The following is a 19,761-nucleotide window of genomic DNA, read 5'->3' on the forward strand; positions in this document are numbered from 1 at the left end:
GGGTGCCACCGATGCGTGCTGCTGGTGGCAAGCTGCAAGCCTGGCAGTCAGTGGCAGAGGCTGCTGTGCTGGGGGTGGGCTGGAGCTGGTGACCCTCCTCCTCCCTCTTATGCACAGTCACTCTGTGACAATGCAGACAGTGGTGCCGCAGCAGAACTCTATAAGTGTGTCCTCGTGACATCATGATGCCACGCGGTACTTGTACAGTGCTCCTCTAGGAGCATTTTGACCGGCCAGATTTCTTGGGGAAAAGGGGCCCGTCTAGGGCCCCGCGAGTCAAAAGGGGCCCATCCACGGGCCCCTTGGGACTCGTGGGGCCCTAGGCGAGCGCCTAGGTTGCCTTGTGGGAAATCCGGGCCTGGTAAGGTCTGTGGGCCTGATTCAGAGCCGGACGCTATTTGCGCTCGCTCGTCCAGAAAAAGGGGCTGGCTATTTAAATTGACCGTTCGCTCTTTGCGGTCTGTTGACGCCTCTATGTCTGAACGAGCGAACAAAACATGCGGACGTTTTTTTGTAAAAAACGCTCCCTGGCCGCTCGCATCATACGTCATCTCCGCTATTTATTAGATTAATCGAGTACATCTAAAGGCGAATGAACTGCTCGCTATTCTTGTGGTTGCATTTTCCTACCGCAATCATGCGAGCAGTTCTGTCTAAAAGACACCCAACTGACGTGGTCGTTGACGCTGCTTTGTTAATTATGCACACCCTTAAAACGCCCGTTTTGACCTTTTGGCACGCCTGCGTTCGGATCTCCACTCCCCGTTTTCAAGCACCTTCCCCTGTTACCACCCACAAACGCCTCATCCTGTCACTCAAATTAGCAGGCATTCGTTATTTTGCGAGCACACGATTTTTGGCCGCACTGACTGGTTGCGCAGATGTGCGAACATCGCTCGGAGCGAACGAGCGGCCGCTTACGAGCGGCTCTGAATCGGGCCCTGTAATCAGGTTGGAAGAGTTGGCTTAAGCTGCATACACACACAACGATTTTTTGAATGATTATCGTTATACGATATCGTTTAACGATAATCGTTTGACTCAGAAAGTGAATGATTTTTTCAAACTATGAACGATTATCGTTCATGCGCGTTCATGTTTGTAGTTCAATCAGACTTGTCAACTCAACAATTTTCAGTAAGGGAATATGCAAAAATCGTTTGTAGTTCAAAACAATCGTTCATTACACTTTAAAAAATCTGACAGAAAATCGTTCATAAAATCGTTGTGTGTGTGTGTATGCAACTTTAGTGGCTAGGATCCCTAATTAGAAAACACCATTTACCAGCAGGGACTGTGGGCCCCGGTGTCATCTGCTTGTGCCACAGACAGGTCACAGTCTGAGACTAAGATTAGCCTGTGAGTGGGGGATCCGGGTCCCGAGAATACCCTCAGTATCCTTATCGTCGGCGTTGTTTACTTATAAGGCGCCATATATTCAGCAGCGTCTCCCATCCGCCGCTTGCGTACAAAAGACGAAACGTCTGCAACATCAGTCGCACATCGAATATCTGAGCAACCCTATGTTGTCTCAGAGTATTCATCTCACCTAAGACACTGGGGCCTCTACAGCTGTCTACGAAATTGCAGAGGGTCACTAGGGCATGCCCACATAACCGTCCCGACATACTGGCGTTTTTCTAACCCAGAGGATATCTTGTAAAGTTCAAAAAGTGCAGGAGGAGCTGCTGTCATATCATTGGCCCCACCCTGGGTACTGAGCTTATACAACGTCCTATCTTGGCACACCTCAGGAGGTAGGTACTGGGCACATATACAGTAGCACCATGTCTTGGCACCCCTCAGGAGGTAGGTACTGGGCACATATACTGTAACACCATGTCTTGGCACACCTCAGGAGGTTGGTATTGGGCACATATACTGTAATGCCATGTCTTAGCACACCTCAGGAGGTAGGTACTGGGCACATATACTGTAACACCATGTCTTGGCACACCTCAGGAGGTAGGTACTGGGCACATATACAGTAACGCCATGTCTTGGCACCCCTCAGGAGCTAGGTATTGGGCACATATACTGTAACACCATGTCTTGGCACCCCTCAGGAGGTTGGTATTGGGCACATATACTGTAACGCCATGCCTTGGCACACCTCAGGAGGTAGGTACTGGGCACATATACTGTAACACCATGTCTTGGCACACCTCAGGAGGTTGGTACTGGGCACATATACTGTAACGCCATGCCTTGGCACCCCTCAGGAGGTAGGTATTGGGCACATATACTGTAACGCCATGCCTTGGCACACCTCAGGAGGTAGGTACTGGGCACATATACTGTAACACCATGTCTTGGCACACCTCAGGAGGTAGGTACTGGGCACATATATACAGTAACGCCATGTCTTGGCACCCCTCAGGAGCTAGGTATTGGGCACATATACTGTAACACCATGTCTTGGCACACCTCAGGAGCTAGGTTACTGCTGTGACAAAAATATACTTTTGACTCTGATGTTTTATTCGCCCAGCACTGAGCTTGATTCTGAATTTGAAGCAAAGTAAATAAAGCAAGTAACATAGCACATGGACAATCCCAGGGTACATTACATTTATATGGTAATTACTGGCTGCCTCTGCATGTAATTGTAAACAGGCGAGTATCTCCGGCGCTGAGAGGGGAACTTTATAGATCAAAAGTTAATTGTGACCCTTCTGCTATGTAAAACTAGTCACTAATACCCCTCTCACACCGCTATCCCAGGTCACACCCTTTTGTACACTGGTCCATCCCGGGTGTGACCCCTTTCAGACTGGCGGCCCGACCTGGCTTATTGCCAGGCCGATGACGTCACTGCTATCATGTGCTGAGACGGCGCTTGGTGATCGGGTCCTGGGTCGCGTCGACTCGGATTACCCGTTCTCACTGCACCGCGAGCGAGGATGAGCCTGTGTTCAGCCTTGCTAGTTACCCGGGTTGAAATGTCGGGTGGCTCTCTCACACTGCACAATAGCCTGGGTTGCTGCGTGTTCACGTGAAATAACCCGGGTTATTGCTGGCAGTGTGAAATGGGTATTAGTCTCCATAAATGGGGGCTGAGCAATGTAGGACTGTTACAGGTAGTGTCAGTTATAAGTGGTCAAACACCCTCTTACCTAAACATGAAATATGGGTAAGAGGCTGTTAGTTTGATCACAAATTCTGGAGATCTTTATTTTGACACTGCAATTTAGGTTTGAGGGCCTGATTCAGCAAGGATCACAATTGCGAAGCTGCATGCAGGCTATAGATATGATGTATGCACGCAGGCCCGCCAAGAGCCGTTGCGGGCCCCGGTAATAGAGTTGCAGCGAGGGGGGGCGCTCTGAGCCCCCTCAGCCCGGCGCAAAGCCAGGGGGGACGCGATCAGTGTGATCGCTCCCCCGCACAGGCATAGGAGACTGCTGTGGCTGCTGCTCACGCTTCCTGATGCATTACGTATCCGAGCTGCGTTGTCCAACGCAGCATCAGATACTCTGTGGACCATCGGCCGGCTGCATGACCCATGGGGTCCCGCAGCCGGCCACCGGTATAGTAAGGGGCCAGGAAATCTCCGTCAGCCGACGGAGATTCTGGCCTCTTCCCTCCCCCCTGAAGCTGCATACACACACAACGATTTAGTTACCAACGATTTATGAACAATTATCTGCCAAATTATCTGTCAGATTTTTTAGTCTATTGAACGATTTTTTTGAACTACAAACGATTTTTGCATATTAACTTAATGAAAATCGTTGAGTTGGTCAGTCTGACTGAACTACAAACGTGAACGTGCATGAACGATAATCGTTCATCGTTTTCACTCAGAAAGTGAACGATTTTTTCAACGATTGAACGATAAACGATATCGTTAACAATAATCGTTCAAAAAAATCATTGTGTGTGTGTATGCACCTCAACAGCGGTGACATGCCTCCGTTTCAGGAAACTGAGGCCATCGCCGCCCAAAGTTTGCGTGCGGGATCGCAGAGCCGTTCTGCACATGGGCATAACGGGTCATTCGCCTGTGCAGATTCCCGATCATCGGAGTTAGGACATGCCCCTCTCATCTTATATCTGCCCCTCCAGCAGTACGGCAGGTTTTTGCCCTTGTGCAAAGTTAATTTCTCTTTTTTTTTTATTTTTGCTCCTAACTCTGAATCAGCCCCCTACCCCCTTATTTGATAGGAAATAACCTTATTCTGTGACACCTCTTGGGAATTCCCTGCAGGGTTTGGCCAAGGACTTCTGATACTTCAGTGTTCAGCCGTCAAATCCTGCATCTCCTTAATGTATGGGATTGCCATTCGGGTCATGCCCTGTGTGCCAGCTCTGTTCCCTGTAACAGTGGTCATGGGAGCCGCGTTCTGACATTAGACGTCTGTGTGGTCAGAGGGGAAGGCTGCTGGCTGACAGATTTATGTGATTACATTATTAGGGCTCTCCATATTTAGGCTGGGATGAGAGGCAGCAATGCCAGGTATGTGCAGGACGGGAGAGTAGTGTGAACAGGATCTGTCCCTCCTGAGTCACTTACTGGGAATCTCCGAGGCCTGAGCTGTGCTTATTACTTTCTGCAAAATCCTGGCAGCTAAGGAATAGACAGAGGCCCTCATTCAGAGCCGTACGCTCTGAGCAGAGCGCACGCTCTGAATGAGGGCCGGCCTCCATGAAAATGGAGCGTCCTTCTGGACGCTCGTATAGCTGTGGGTCGCCACCCACAGGCTATACGAGCGTGCATTTTGATGGCCGCGATGGTCGAGACCATCGCGACCATCGAAATTGCGAGCCGGAGCCTGCGGTTGAGGTTTTCAACCGCAAGCTCCGGAGTGATTTTGGCTCTATCAGAGCCAAAATCACTCCCACTGACATCACTAGTGATGTCAGTGGGCCGGCTTCTGACGGGAGGCACGCCTACCAAAGGGGGCGTGCTGTCAATCAACATCGACAGCACGCCCCCTTTGATCAGACACAACGAGCGAAGGATTTTCCTTCGCTCGTCGCGTCTGGCGCATGCGCACGACGGAGCTCCCTCCGTCGTGCGCATGCTCAGTCCATAACATCGACCCACTTGCGAGCGGACAGCCGCTCGCGAGTGGGTCTGAATCAGGCCCAGAATCTGCTACGAAACTCACTTTTATCTTTACACGTAAAATATATTTTTGCTGCAGCCGCTGATCGGTTTTATTCAGTGTTCCGCTATCTTGTGGTTGCAACATCTGGGAGTCAGTTCAGTTAGCCACGAGCGGGGCAAAGTGCCGTTGCAGCAGTGTGGAAACGCCGGCACTGGTACCTCATTTTGCCCCCATTTCACTCCGAGGCCCCCATTTACTAACGAGTTTTATCACCAAAACGAGTGATAAATGTCCATGTGTATGATAAATAGTGCTCCAGCCAATCAGCTTCTAACTGTCAACTGTTAGAAAAATGACAGTTAGAAGCTGATTGGCTGGAGCACTATTTATCATACACATGGACATTTATCACTCGTTTTGGTGATAAAACTCGTTAGTAAATGGGGGCCTAGGCTAATTTGCAGATTGTTGGTTGCGGCCCCTTATGGCCGCACTTGCTAGCGCCACAAACTTGTGGCTAATTGAATGGACCCCATACACTTATCCACCTCCGTGCGGCAACCAGGGGTCTATTGTCTTGCAGAGAGACGTTATATTGCTGCAATTTAATTAAATAAATTGCAGTCGGCTTGCGGAATTGGGTACTTGTGTACTTTACGGACTCATTGCAGAGAGAACCCAAGTGTCCTACACTCATTATTATTATCAATCATGGTAATAAATCCCCTTCACGGAGAGGACCCTGACGTCATCAGCCAGTGTCCAGCGTCATTCCCTACCATCCAAGTGGGCATAGAGGGAGCACGGTGAGCCCGCGAAGGGACAACTATCTTCTTTAGGTGGGGACAACTTTCGGTACTTGTGTACGGAAAGAACACAAGTACAATTTAAAACATTCATTGGGTTCTCTCTGCAGTGAGTCCATAAAGTACACAAGTACCCGGAATTGTAATGAATACATGAGACCTCTTTTCACGCTCACTTGATACGTCTCCTAAAGTCTCCAGCTCACAAGTAGATGGGTTAGAGATAACTTTAATATGTACTTATTTGCACTTAACGGGAACTGCCCCCTTTAAACCGTATCTACCGAGCATATAGCGATCCGCACAGCGAACGGTGTTTAAAAGTGAACAGATTATTTGGGAGTTTACAAGTCACTTTTGTGGGCTAAGGGCCTCATTCAGCAAGGACCGCAGATGCTAATACGCAGGCCCATCGCAGAGTGAGTGACAGGAAGTGCCGTTTGTGGGTGGTGATGGGGGGTGCCAGTGCGTTTGAACGCCATTGCCGGGGCGTGCATAAATAAGCCACTGTGATGCCCATCGCAGCCTGATAGCGTGCGCTGAGGTTAGCAATTTTGGAGTATGGTCTGACCTTGTGGTTGTGTGCGATCGTACTCGATTGTACCGATCGTTTTGCAGTCTTGCTAAACATTACCTGTGTGTAAGGTAAAGTGGGCGCCCTTATGTAGTGCTGCGGCAGCATAGCGAGCGCAGTTGATTAGCATACTATCGCAGTTGAACTGCGTGCGTAATCGTTATTGAATTCGTAGTTGCGATCGGTAGTGAATCAGGCCCTAAATCATCTGAATATATATAAATTCAAGAGACCGGCATACAATAGAAAAAACGATGAGATAGAAAGAAAGATTTTACTTGCCTGGGTGCCCTAAAAATAACCTAATTTGCACAGAAATGTGTAGATTTCGTGTGTATGCACCTTAAGGGATCTATTAACTAAGCAGTGTTAGGAGACAGAGTAAAAGTGATAAGGTACCAGCCAATCAGCTCCCAACTGTCATTTTTCAAACACAGCCTGTGAGATGACAGTTGGGAGCTGATTGGCTGGCACCTTGTCACTTTTCACTCTGTCTCCTAACACTGCTTAGTAAATAGACCCCTTAATCTTTAATCTTACTCCATCTTACTTGCTCACATAATGTAAAATAATGTAAAATAGGAGTCCACCCATCTGTCATCTTAACCCTCTGTCCAATGCTCACTGTCTACCCCATCTGTGTCACCCCTGTCTGTCTGCCCTTCCCATTTAGAATGTAAGCTCTCACGAGCAGGGCCCTCTACCCTCATGTGCTTTTCCTTCCTTTACTTATATTGTTATCTATTCTATATCTACTCTATACTCCTTATAACAGCACCTAACCCTTGCCTTTTGCCATCCTGCTACTGTTGCAGCAATGTTTATATACCATGTACTTGTCCTGCAATGTCTTATACTGTATGTGTTCAACTGTTTCTGTACTGTTTCTGTACATTGTTTTTGTACTTAGGCGCTGCGGAACCCTTGTGGCGCCGTATAAATAAAAGATGATGATAATAATAATAGATTTCATCCAGTGTTTTCCAAGTCTTTGATGTTACTCCTCTCTCCTGTACACAGAGCGTCCCCGATGGACTGCAAGTGGTTCAGCATGCAGCACTCTCCGAATGTTGAGGCCGAAGTTCTCAACAGTGAAGTGGAGAAGCAGAAAGTGGTTAACGGAGAGAAGTTGTGGCCGCTGTCTAGCAAGACCCTGGTGGAGCTTACCATGACGTCACCAAGTGCCGAGACCAACGATACCAAGGTGAGCATGAAGACCAGAAAGAGCTGGTGGACCCATTAATCTATAAAACCTCAGGGATGTGTTACTGAATGTGTTGGCGGTTTATGGATGGTAATAAAAGGTGACTGATCTGCAGGACGCTGGGAGGGTAGTAAAGTTGGCCAAGAAGAAAACCTCCAAAATGTCCTCATTAAGCACAAGGCTTGTCTGACCCGAGCTTGGTCTTATCGTAGTGTGCAGAGCGCCAACAGGGCAGAAGAGCATGGGTCATTTACGTGGTCGTATATTTAGCGCTCGGGATAACTTGGATTTACATTTATTTTTGCAGATAACCTTCGCATACTTCAAAAAGGGATCAGACGCGCCTGTAGACAAAACCGGCATCTACCTCACCGGTATCGGTAAGTTACCCAGAACATTTGGGCTGCGGAGCTCAGGTCCACATGGCGGCTATTTGGAGGACAGGGTGAGATGCGTAGTCAGCCATATAATTGACATGCAAATGGCTGCCTGAAACCTTGAAGGAGGTCCCACCTTCAGGCAACTTTAATGTGTATGTAGTTACATAATGTGTTGCTTTATGTTTCTGTCTCTGTTTATGTCAACCACCAACCACCTAGAGCTGTTAATTTGACCTTGAATACGACACAGGCCTGCTACACTCTGTTCAGTGGATGAAATTGTATCTGCCAGGAAGTTGCGTGTCCAGTCTAACATCAAATGACACAAATAAGGCTGCCTGGATGGTATAACAGTATTAGTGAAACACTCAGAAAGAAGACAGATAATGTGAATCAAACCAGGCAATTAAAGTTGTCTGAAGGTGTCAATCTACTTTTTTTTTTTTTTTTTTTAAATTGACGCCAAATATTTTCAGAATTTCAGAAACAAATGACAGTGAAAGTGACCACAGGCAGCATACACAGTGGAGTCACATTATTATGATCACCAGCTAATAGCCAGAGTAACCACCGTGTGCGGCACGGACAGCAGCTAGACGGGCTGGGAGTGACTCAATAAGGTGCTGGTAGGTTGGCACAGGTATCTGGAGCCATGCTGACTGCAGTGCATCCCACAGCTGCTGGAGGGTGCGTGGTGCAGTATCCATAAAGCCAACACAATGATCGAGGTGGTCCCACAGGTGCTCAGTTGGGTTCAAGTCCGGGGAATTAGAGGATCAGGGAAGTACTTGGAAGTCTGGGTCGTGCTCGTCCAACCACTGTCGGACATTTGTAGCCATGTGACATGTCGCATTGTCTTGCTGGAAGATCTCATCCGCCTCAGGGAAGACAATCAGCATGTATGGCTGTACGTACTCTGCAAGGATGGATTCATAACCAAATCGGTTGAGGGTGCCTTCCACATGGACGAGTGGGCCCAGAGAATGCCATGAAAACATTCCCCAGACCATAACGCTGCCACCACCAGCTTGTGTTCTTCCAGCAATGGTTGCAGGCTGTTTGTTCTCCGATGTTTCTCGCCTGACACGCCAACGTCCATCCGTTCGATGAAGCAGAAAACATGAGACACCCCTTCGCCAATCAGCGGAGGTCCAATTCCGATACAGGCTTGAAAATTGGAGCCTTTTCCGCTGATGCACCTTCGTTAGCACAGGTGCAGTGACCATTTTAGACACACGTCTGGTGGCCCCCAGGTTCATTTTGATGGTGTGCTGCTCCACTGTAGCGTGTCGGTAGGGCCCTCACTCACCTTCATAGCCGACGTTTACCCCTCACATCAATGGCACCGCAATTTCCATGTCGGTTATTCACAATGGTGCCGTTTGTCCAGTCACGATATACCTTCACCACAGCAGCACGCGGACAGTTCACAAACTGCGCTGTTTCAGAAATACCACCACCATTGGCCCGAAAGCCAATAATCATCCCTTTTTGTAACTCGGATAAATCGTCCCTTTTACCCATGACAGCAACGAGTGATATGTGTGCAGACGGCCTATCACACACCTTATATACCCACCAAGCCAGCGCACGTCACGTCACGTACTTCACGGGCTATGCGCTGCCGGTGTCAAATGCAGGAGGGGGTTATAATAATGTGACTCAACTGTGTATGAAAATAGTGACAGACAATATTCAATAACGGAGATTTGTATCTTTTATTCCGTATTTTGCTTTGGAAGTGTGTGTGTGTGTGTGTGTGTGTGTGTTATATTGTTAATAAAAGCAAATATGCCTGCGCTCGGCAAATCCCGTATTGTACATGATACCAGCTGTCTGCTTCCAGAGAGCACCAGCTTAATGCACTTGTACAGTATGCTGACACTTCTGCTACTTCCTATACTTACACATCACATCCTCACGCTGAGAACACTCCTAATAATCAGCCAATGACAATATCACAGCATTACCCACAGGCAGATGTGTATAACAGCATAGGAAACAGGCGCACAGGGATGCCCAGGGCACATATTGGACCTGAAGCAGCCGAAGTTTTACTGTTTGTGCATGCGCCCTGATAGTTACCGCTGGGGTACGCAGAATGAATTTAGACGCTCAGGGCGGGATGTACTAAGCATCACATTTGCGATGCTGTACACTCCGCCACTTATCGGGGACATACCAACGTTAATTACGCCGGTATGTACCTAGGTTTGTGATTCTAATGGCAAAGGACAGCTCTCCCGATAAGATCTGTCCTTTGCGATAGAGAGCGTTCCGGGTTCAGATCCCTCCCGGCGATTGGATCCCTCTCAGCTAGGGGTCCAACGTCCAAGCTCCAGAATGTATCGTACACCGGAGCTTGGTATATACGAGAAATGTGGTCAAACCCCAAAAACTACATTTTCGGGGGATTGGCCACATTTTTGCCCAAAGTACATCCTGCCCAAAGAGAGACAATTTCTGTGCCCGTTCCTGGGTGGTAACGCTAGCCAGATGTGGGCAATTCACGACTGCGTCTTTATTCGCAGTAGCACTGGCGCCTGCGGGCATGTTCATTCTGATCAACCATCGGGCTGCTCTAACGTCCGATGATGGGACCGATGTGCGTCCAATGGAGCGACTTATTACACAAAGTAGCGGATATCAGTTGCAACAGGTGCTCGTCTCTGCACGAATCCCGTCTGTTCCCCCTCTGCGGCATCAGCAGAAAGACGCAGTCGCGCTGCGTAAAAAGAGGCCGCCGCGGCTACATTGTCCTCCAGCTCTGAATCAGCCCCACATAGAGCTGATCGCCCTGTAGAAGAGAAAAGGTGAGGACGTCCCAAAAAGCACAACCGTAACAATGGCGAGAATAAAGGTCCTGCTGTATGATAACATGTAGTGCTCGTATGAGAAATTAACAGAGGAGGGGGAGAAAGACGGAGTAAGAGGGGGAGAGGGGGGGAGGAGAGAAAGAGGGGGAGCGCTGAAGAGAGAGGGAAGGCCGATAAAAACCCGGGACATCGTACAGCGCCCTCTGTGAATACACAACAAAGCAACAGCTGTTGTCAGGGGAAGCCGACGGACGGAATCCCGACCGCCGACTTCCCGACTGTCTAATCCCGGCAAGGGTTAAATGGCAGGCGTCGAGATCCCGACGCCTGTCATTTTACCTACGCCGGGAGCCCGGCGCCCGTCATCCCGATCGAAGGTAAGCCGGGCGCCAGGCGCGGACAGCCGCGTGGGGGGAGGGTTAGGTTAGGGGCTCCCGTGGCGGATTTAGGATTAGGCAGCCCCACAAGAGGGTTAGGGGTTAGGTGGCGGGGAAGGGGGGTTAGGTTTAGGCACTTAGAGGGGTGGGTTAGGGTTAGGCATTTGGGGGGGAGGTTAGGGCTAGGTACCCCTAAGGGCGGGTTATGGTTATGGGGGGGGGGGGTTAGGTTAGTTTATACTTGCCTTTAGCGCAGTCGGGATCTTCACCTCTGTCGGGATTTATGGCCGGCGGTAAATCATACCGATCCCGTTGTCAGCGCTTGTTCTGAAGACAAGTGCTGCCGGGATGTGATTTATATTTGAAAACCTATAGTAATAAATTGTAAAACTAGTCCCGAATGGCTGTAAGCGGGGGGATTATGTCCCCCCCCCCCCCCCCCCATTCTATAGGACTCGTCACAGTGAGCGGACGGCTGAGGAAGAGACCTCCCGATTCCAGGAAACTGTAAATGGCCTGTCAGGCAGGACCCAGGAATATCCCTGTACAAGGGAGGGGATTCTCTTATGTCACCAGAATGTGCACTAGTGCGTGAGCCGGCCCGTCCGTCCGTCCGTCCGTTCCTGCAAGGAGTCAGACATCTACTTCCCACAAATAACCTGAGGACATTAACCCACTCTGTAAAGGGACACATGTACAAGAGTACATATTACAGATTGCAGACTATATTTAAAACTTTTACTTGATTTGCTAACTGGGAAGGTGATGCAGTTGCACTGTGGGGGGGGGGCAAAGTCCTCAGGTTGATTTGAGCTCCCCCTGGCTGTCCCCTAATGGGGGAGGCAGCTGGTGTGGTTTGTGATTAGGAACCGGACACTAGTTATGTCCTCCGAGATCCGCTGCTTCTAAGAAGGACAGAACATGTGCGGGTTAGGACACGGATCAATTGTTACATACATGAGAAGCACGGCAGGAATCTATTTATGATGCTTGCTTTGAACTCACAGCACATTTACTTATTGCATAGGCCATTACTTACCTTCTATTGTCATAGTCCTATATATAACCAAGTAAGTGCTATAAAGCCACGATCACCTAAGAAAGAAACAACCATTGTTTGGCAGAATAATTATTATTTGAATAAAGGCCGTCTTCTCAATCACAAAAAAGGAAACTTTTTTTAGTCAGGAAAATGTAATATTAAAAAGCGATAAATCTTCAGCTATACTGGACCGATATTGGATATAAGGCTGTCTGTTCATCAGGAACCAATGATTCCAATGTGGCCGCCATTTTGTTGGAGCCAGTTCTTATGAGAAGACTCTGACTCATCGATGTAATTTGTTCCAGAATTCTTCTGAGTAATGGCTCAGCCCACAAAATGGCTGCCCCTGGTGTGTGTAATTGGCAGGTATATGATTTGATACTTAAGTTGTGCCTTATATTCATTCGTACTGGTACTGAAAGTGGTTTTATCTGCGCTTAGAATGTGTTGTCCTCATCCCTGTGTGACCTTGTTATGTTGCTGCCCGGTGTCCAGATGCCATTGCCTGTTGTCCCCATATCTCTATGATTTGTACCCTGTCATTTTTTACAACAGAGATGTCCCTGGATGTTGACGCCGACCGGGATGGATCTGTAGAAAAAAACAACCCACATAAGGTAATTTCTAGAAGGGTTTTGCAAGGCCAAGTAACAGGGGCGGTGGGATGGGGGGGGTATAATGTTGCTTGTTTTCTCATTTTATTACCACCTTGCAATAGTGCAGTTTGCTAAAATACAATGCTGCCCGCGTTCTCCTTGGTTCTAGATGAGTATTCTGACCCTGTTCTCATTTAGGCCTCCTGGAGCTGGGGTCCTGACGGCCAGGGCGCCATCCTGCTGGTGAACTGCGACAAGGACAGTCTGTTCTCCCGCACGGTCGATGGCGGAGACAGTATAATGCTCTCTAAGGCAGGTAATCCATCATTCCCCCCCTCACCCTGGTTCATTGTATCTGTGCGCGAGAGGCGACCTGATGATCTCTACGTCCATTCACAGATCTCCTGGACATGTCTAGAATGGTCCTCAGGATCCAGGGACCAGAGAAACTCCCAACCGGTTATCATCTACTGCTCTACATCTCTGCAACGGACTCCGTGAGCCTGGGGGTGTTTCATTTCCAAAGTACGTTCAGCGCGATTGTCGTAAGATGAGCTTTACTGTGCCGGCCACCTTATTACTTACTGTAAAAGTCAAGTTAGCCGTGGAGTCCAGATTGTGACTAGTAACCAAACCATAGCTGTTATCTGTGGGTATATATATTCCTATTTTCCCCCTTGTGTTATTCATTAAAAAGATATGAAAACGGCGCATAGGCTGTATATAATATAGATCATCGAAAATCTTTGTGGGTCATAAACAGTCTATTAAGAGAACCGTGTGAGCTTAAAATTAAGATATATTTAATATCCACAAAGTTTTTTCAATGATATATATTATATACAACCGATGTGCTGTTTTCATATCTTTTTAGTGTTCTAGTGCTTCCTGGGGTGACTACCTTAGTCATACGGCAGTATATTTAGAAAGTTGTTTACTAGATGTTTAATTTAGATGTTTAATTTCATTGCCAACGTAATGTATTTATTCATTTGAGGTGACTCTCGAAAAGTGCCTTATTTTGTTATATTCCTTATCGTGTTATTCATGGCTGCACATATAATAATGCAACTTGCCGAATACAGTATATGCAAAGGGACCAGTGATGTCATTGGGGACTCATTCAGCTTGGATCGCAAGTCTGCGCACGCACGCACCCGGTCGATGTTCGCGCATGCACCCATAGGCAGAGACTTGGAGAAATGATTGACAGGAAGTGCCGTTTTGGGGGTGGTAACGGGGCGGTGGTCGAAGGAATGCAGGCGTGCGTGTGCGTTTGAACGCCGTTACAGGGGCGTGCATAATTCAGCCACTGCAACGTCATACGCAGCCAGAGGTCTAGATGTCGACAGCCTCGCAGTTTGTAAGTCAGGTCAAGCTCAACCACAACTGTGCGTATGGGTCCGATGTTACCGATGTTTTCGCTGACTTGAGGATGTATGTAATAGGAGGTGGGCGGCATTATAAGCTGGTGGGCGTCTTTTGTATCTTGCGGTGGTCGCATTGTGATTGCATTCATTTGCATATTTTTTGCAGCGAGCGTGTGCGTTCGATTGCAGACTTGCGTTCCTAGCTGAATGAGGCCCATGGCTCTGACATGTAACACATACGGGGCAATTTAATCATCCTGCATGTAGCTGGATACATCGCTGATCATTTTGGGAGGGCATCATGGCCAAATTTACTGGATTGAGATAAAATTAGCGATGTTGCGGTCGCTATATGCCGCCATTACGAGCGTTCCCATGCCACTCAGATGGCACATCACCAGCATCGCAGATAATTGTAGTGCCCCCAGAATATCCCATTTCTACCATTTTTATTCATCTGTCCCAGTATTGAGGATAATTACAATTCTACTTTTTAAGCCCTATCCTCCATGTCTCCCATGTTACAGTAGAAGTAACAGTGGATAAAAGTCCCCTTTGTTCCTCAGATGAGTCCCACACCGCACTCTGAGTAAGTTCTGAGAAGGGACCTTCAGGATGGCTGCATTTAGCAACGTGTTCACCTCTCTCTGGGACGCTGAGACTCAAACTGACAATGACAAATTTATCTGCCCCTTGAAGTGGCTTCTACACTAATGCCGAACTCTCCAACCTGATCCGCCCTGAGAGGCTGCGGAACATTCATTGGCATCGGACACCCGATACCATTACAGCAGCGGCCTGCCTGGCATGTAATGGGACTCTTGGCATCGGTCAGGAATGTATATTAGTGCCCTCACGCTTGTCACAAAAGCTGCAGTAATGAACTATTAGCACATAGGGGATTACAGACGCCAGATTCTGCTGGTCCAGACTTGGAAGATGTTTCTGCCTGGTCTTAACCCCTTCTGCTCTCACCTATTGCTGGAGGCACCGGCTGTAACCGTCCGGAAAACGGGAAAAGTGATTTTTGGGGATGAGATAAACGGTGTCCGGGAAGTTTTACTCCATGTCTAATGATGACCTATCCGTGTGCCTATTTCTCCCGGCAGATAAGATGTACTCGCACGTCCTGGGGAGAGAGAAGCTGTACTACAAAGCCCGGTACACGGGGACCAGCGAGCTGGAATTCTTTGTGGAAGGATTGCGTTTCCCAGACGAGGGATTCAATGGGCTGGTGACGGTCAAAGCCAGCCTGCTGGAGTCTCAGGTGGAGGTACGGAGGACCGTAATATACTACTGACTTCTGTATATACAATGTATTATTCACTATGGCTCAGGGGATCGATACATCCTAATTACAGGCCTGCTACACGCACTGGTGGATTGCGGTAATATATATCCCAGGCTGATCCAATAAGCGTACAGTCTAGAAGGTATAGGTGATAGGAATATAAATCGTGAGAAGCAACCAGTGAAAAAACAGCCTCTGTGCTTTATCCAATGCAGTTCTTACTGGGAGGTGAATTGGGGTAAACGCAATAGGGATCAGTGGTCCTAATTCCGATATGTACATTAATGCACTCGCAGCTGCACAAAATATGCAAATGCCGCAGATGCTGGGATATTTATTGAGACGCCCACTGAGGCTATTGCAAAGCCCAGCAACCGCGAACAGATACGCAGTCGCTGTCGCAGATCATTCGGTCACCTGAGTAGCCTATGGTCGTGCAGAATGGCTGCCTGAGGTGGGACGTCGGAGTCACTTTATCTGTGTACGGGATCGCCCACCCCAAAAAACGGTCGCAACACGCCTGCATTTTTGCTGCCACTCCCCGTAGCCACCCATCGAACCCCTGAATGCCAATAACTTTGCAGAAAAATCCTCACTGCTAACGGCTTTGCTAAGGTACTTTGGCGCGTGCAATGTGCGACCATGACTTACGCGCAGTCAGCCGTTAATTGCTCAACTACGTCAATTATCGGCAACTCGTATATATTTGAATCAGGCCCAATATGCGTTGATGCCATGACAAACATAGCCTGTCCCTTTACAAGGGCCGGAGGACTTCTACAAAATGTCCGCCTCCTGCGTAGTGCAGTGTTAGTGCTTTCTCTCTATGGAAATTCTTGATTTTGCTTTTATATTTCTGTGCTTCGCTCCCTGCTGTCTGCTCTCCGTATTATAGGAGCCTCCGGTGGCAGATTACATCCAGTAATGGGATCTGACGTCTGACACCATTGCATTGTCCTGGGCTTTAGTTTCATTCCTGTTTTGAGCTGTCTCCCGCCGCTCACAACATCATTAGTGACTCTGTGGGATGGGAGCCAGTGTTCCAGCCTCACTCGCTGACTCTAGAGGACCTGTCTGGGGACACGGCAGCGAGTGGGGTCTCTGAGTGTTTAAGATGTGTAGATGAGAGCAGTTTGGAGGGAGCAGAGGGGTGTATCAGAGGGGTTGGGTACACCATCCCGGGCGCACACAATGCTGGCAGTCACAATACTGACGCCGGAATCCTGATGGTTAAAATGCCAATGCCTGCAGGTAAGTAAATTAACCCTGACCTACCTTTCCCGTAGCATAGGCCTAACCCGCAGCCTAACCCTCCCCCTAGAGCAGGCCTGGCCAACCTGTGGCTCTCCAGCTGTTGTGAAACTACACATCCCAGCATGCCCTGCCACAGTTTTAGCATTCCAGAATAGCAAAACTGAAGCAGTGTATGCTGGGACTTATAGTTTTACAACAGCTGGAGAGTCACAGGTTGGCCATTCCTGCCCTAGAGCCTTATCCCTAATACTTACCTTCAGGATCATGGCGACAAAAAAACAGGCAAAAAAGTCAGGTAATTGCGTCTGTACCCCCCAAAAAAATGGCTGACATACATCAGAAAATAATTTAGTGCATTATTGACCGTGATAAAAGTACTTACGGTACTTAAATTGCGTTGGCTGCCGGTAATGCGTATACAAAAAAAACGTTAAATTATAGAAATAGTTTAATTTTTCCCTGGGAATTACTGCTGCACGGAAATTTGGTGGTACGTTAAAATAGGTGCAAGTATATTTTCGTGTCGTAAAAGCGCACTTTTAAAAATTTTTTAAAAAAAGCACCTGCTGCAACCACGTGCGATGTTTAAAAGACTTGACGCATCCATATCGCCCCCCGAAATTCCAGACCCAATATGTTAAACCCAGTTTCAACAAACTTGTTTTTTTTTTTCATCTCTCCAAAAACTTGACTGGGCGTTAATTACCAAATTCTGCTACATTAAAAAAAATGTTAGGGTGACTTTATTAGAGGGGGTGTCCAAATGGCTCTGAAAGAAATCCCCACATTTTTAGTCAAAAATAGGAATTTTGCAATTTTTTTTATTTTTTCTCCTGGTCTGAGATGGAGAAAACTTTTTGCCTGTTTTTTGCCGAAAAACGGCTGTTTTTGACTCTTTTTTTTCCCAAAATCGGGCGAGTTCGTTTGTGGCGGCGGCGAAAGTGGCCGATTTTGCTGCTAACTGAATATGGCCCATAGACGAAACTGCACAAGATACAGATGTTTTACAAGATACAGATGTTTTCACATGTTTGTGATCGTCCTTTGTTGCTGCTGTTATTGTTCTCTCTTATATACTGTGAGCACTTGTAGAATCGTCATCGTTCTGCTTTGTCCCAGGGCATTCCTGAGACCCCAATATTCACAGACACGGTGACCTTCCGTATCGCTCCGCTGATCGTTACGCCCAACACCTTGGAGCCCGTAGAGGTCTATGTCTGCAGGTAACGGGGGCACAATGGTAGAGGGAGGTACGTTGGGCCTTTATATCCCATTTTGGTCTTACAAGATTAATTCTTGTTATCTCCTAAATGAGTGGACTAAACAATTGTCTAAATTCCCCATGACCAACAGATAATATTGTGTTTGTCGTCTTCCCACAGCGTGAAGGATAATTATCTCTTCCTAAAGGAGATCAAGAATCTGGTGAGCGAGGCCAAATACAAGATCAAGATCTGTTTTGAATACGTAAATCGGGGAGATCGCTGGATGCAGGTTGGTCCTCTCGATTATATTTAGTAAACCAGATAGACATTGCTGCCTCTGGACAGTGGTCTTGAGGACCCATGTAGATGAATCTCCAGTTTACCAAGGCCTGGTTTTGATACGTATGAAAATGTGTTTATTTACAACCCCATACCCTGAGAGAACCTAAGCACTTATAGTATGTTAGCTGGTGTAGACCCGAGGGATGGGCTTCTGTATTCCTTCATAAAAGGCTTTGAATGGCTTCTGCATGTCCTTCAAGAGCCTGAGCGTTGTGATGACCACACTCGTATGGTGAGCTCATGGCCTGTGCTGAGTAATTAGCCCGATAATAGTCTCGTATAGGCACACAATGGGTGCGGTGCCTCATAATGATCAGAATCAATGAGGTTATTATCAGGCATGATGGAAGATACGGTATTGGCCTGTCTGTGTCATCACCTCCTAATCATACTGACATAAAGGACTCCGGGTACCAATACAGCTCCCCAAAGGGACTTAAGGTGATTTCGGGGATAGAGACACCAAACTGGTAAAGGATCGAATGTCTGAGTTTGAAAAATTTAAAATATGTTAGAAATTCCAAAGAGCTGATAATGTCTGACTGTCTCTCTGTTGTGACGGGCTCTCTGTTGTGACGGGCTCCCTGTTGTGACGGGCTCCCTGTTGTGACGGGCTCCCTGTTGTGACGGGCTCCCTGTTGTGACGGGCTCCCTGTTGTGACGGGCTCCCTGTTGTGACGGGCTCCCTGTTGTGACGGGCTCCCTGTTGTGACGGGCTCTCTGTTGTGACGGGCTCTCTGTTGTGACGGGCTCTCTGTTGTGACGGGCTCTCTGTTGTGACGGGCTCTCTGTTGTGACGGGCTCTCTGTTGTGACGGGCTCTCTGTTGTGACTGTGTCGCGTTTGTGGGAATGGGATTGAAATTCTGATTCAGATCCCGACAGCGGCTGCTTGTCAGCATGAAGATCCTGACAGAGGCAGGTAAGTATCCTACCCTCCCTTAGTGGTACCTAACCTTCCCCCCCCCCTAGTGCCTAACACTAACCTCCCCCCTAGGGGTGCCTAACCCTCCCAGGGGGGTGTCCAGCCCTAACCTCTCCCTGGGGATGCCTAACCCTAAACCTCCCCCCTAGGGGTGCCTTACCCTAACCTTCCCCCCAAAAAAACCTGACGCTAACCCCGCTAACTGATCTAAACCTTACACTCCCCCATCCCACCCACCCCCCCCCAACCACCCCGCGGCTAAGAGGACGGAAGCCCCGGACTTGCCTCGTTTGGCCCCGCGTCCAGCTGGATTCCGGCATCGGGATTATGATATGCGTTTGTATTTCGATGCCTATCATGTATCCCAAACTGGCATTCTGCCGTCAGTCACATAACTACATCCCGTTTTTGTGAATGTATCACTGTTGTGACTGTGTCGCTGTTGTGAATGTAACACTGCTGTGACTGTGTCTCTTGTGAATGTATCACTATTGTGACTGTGTCGCTGTTGTGACTGTGTCGCT

The 19,761-nt window shown here is 48.1% G+C and overlaps 1 protein-coding gene across 1 annotated transcript in view; it reads left to right on the forward strand.

Annotated features, from left to right (window-relative positions):
• LOC148443085 (protein-arginine deiminase type-2-like) overlaps positions 1-19,761 on the forward strand; it is a 58,224-nt gene that overhangs the window by 11,869 nt on the left and 26,594 nt on the right. Inside the window, exons 2-9 of the mRNA XM_088463248.1 lie at positions 7,455-7,638; positions 7,946-8,018; positions 12,812-12,873; positions 13,051-13,168; positions 13,252-13,377; positions 15,332-15,495; positions 17,887-17,990; positions 18,150-18,261. Of these exons, the coding sequence (XP_088319374.1) occupies positions 7,455-7,638; positions 7,946-8,018; positions 12,812-12,873; positions 13,051-13,168; positions 13,252-13,377; positions 15,332-15,495; positions 17,887-17,990; positions 18,150-18,261 (943 nt within the window). The remainder of the gene's footprint in view (positions 1-7,454; positions 7,639-7,945; positions 8,019-12,811; positions 12,874-13,050; positions 13,169-13,251; positions 13,378-15,331; positions 15,496-17,886; positions 17,991-18,149; positions 18,262-19,761) is intronic.

This window comes from Taudactylus pleione, unplaced genomic scaffold, assembly GCF_031769625.1.
Source record: "Taudactylus pleione unplaced genomic scaffold, aTauple2 ptg001334l, whole genome shotgun sequence".
In the NCBI taxonomy this organism is placed as follows: Eukaryota; Metazoa; Chordata; class Amphibia; order Anura; family Myobatrachidae; genus Taudactylus; species Taudactylus pleione.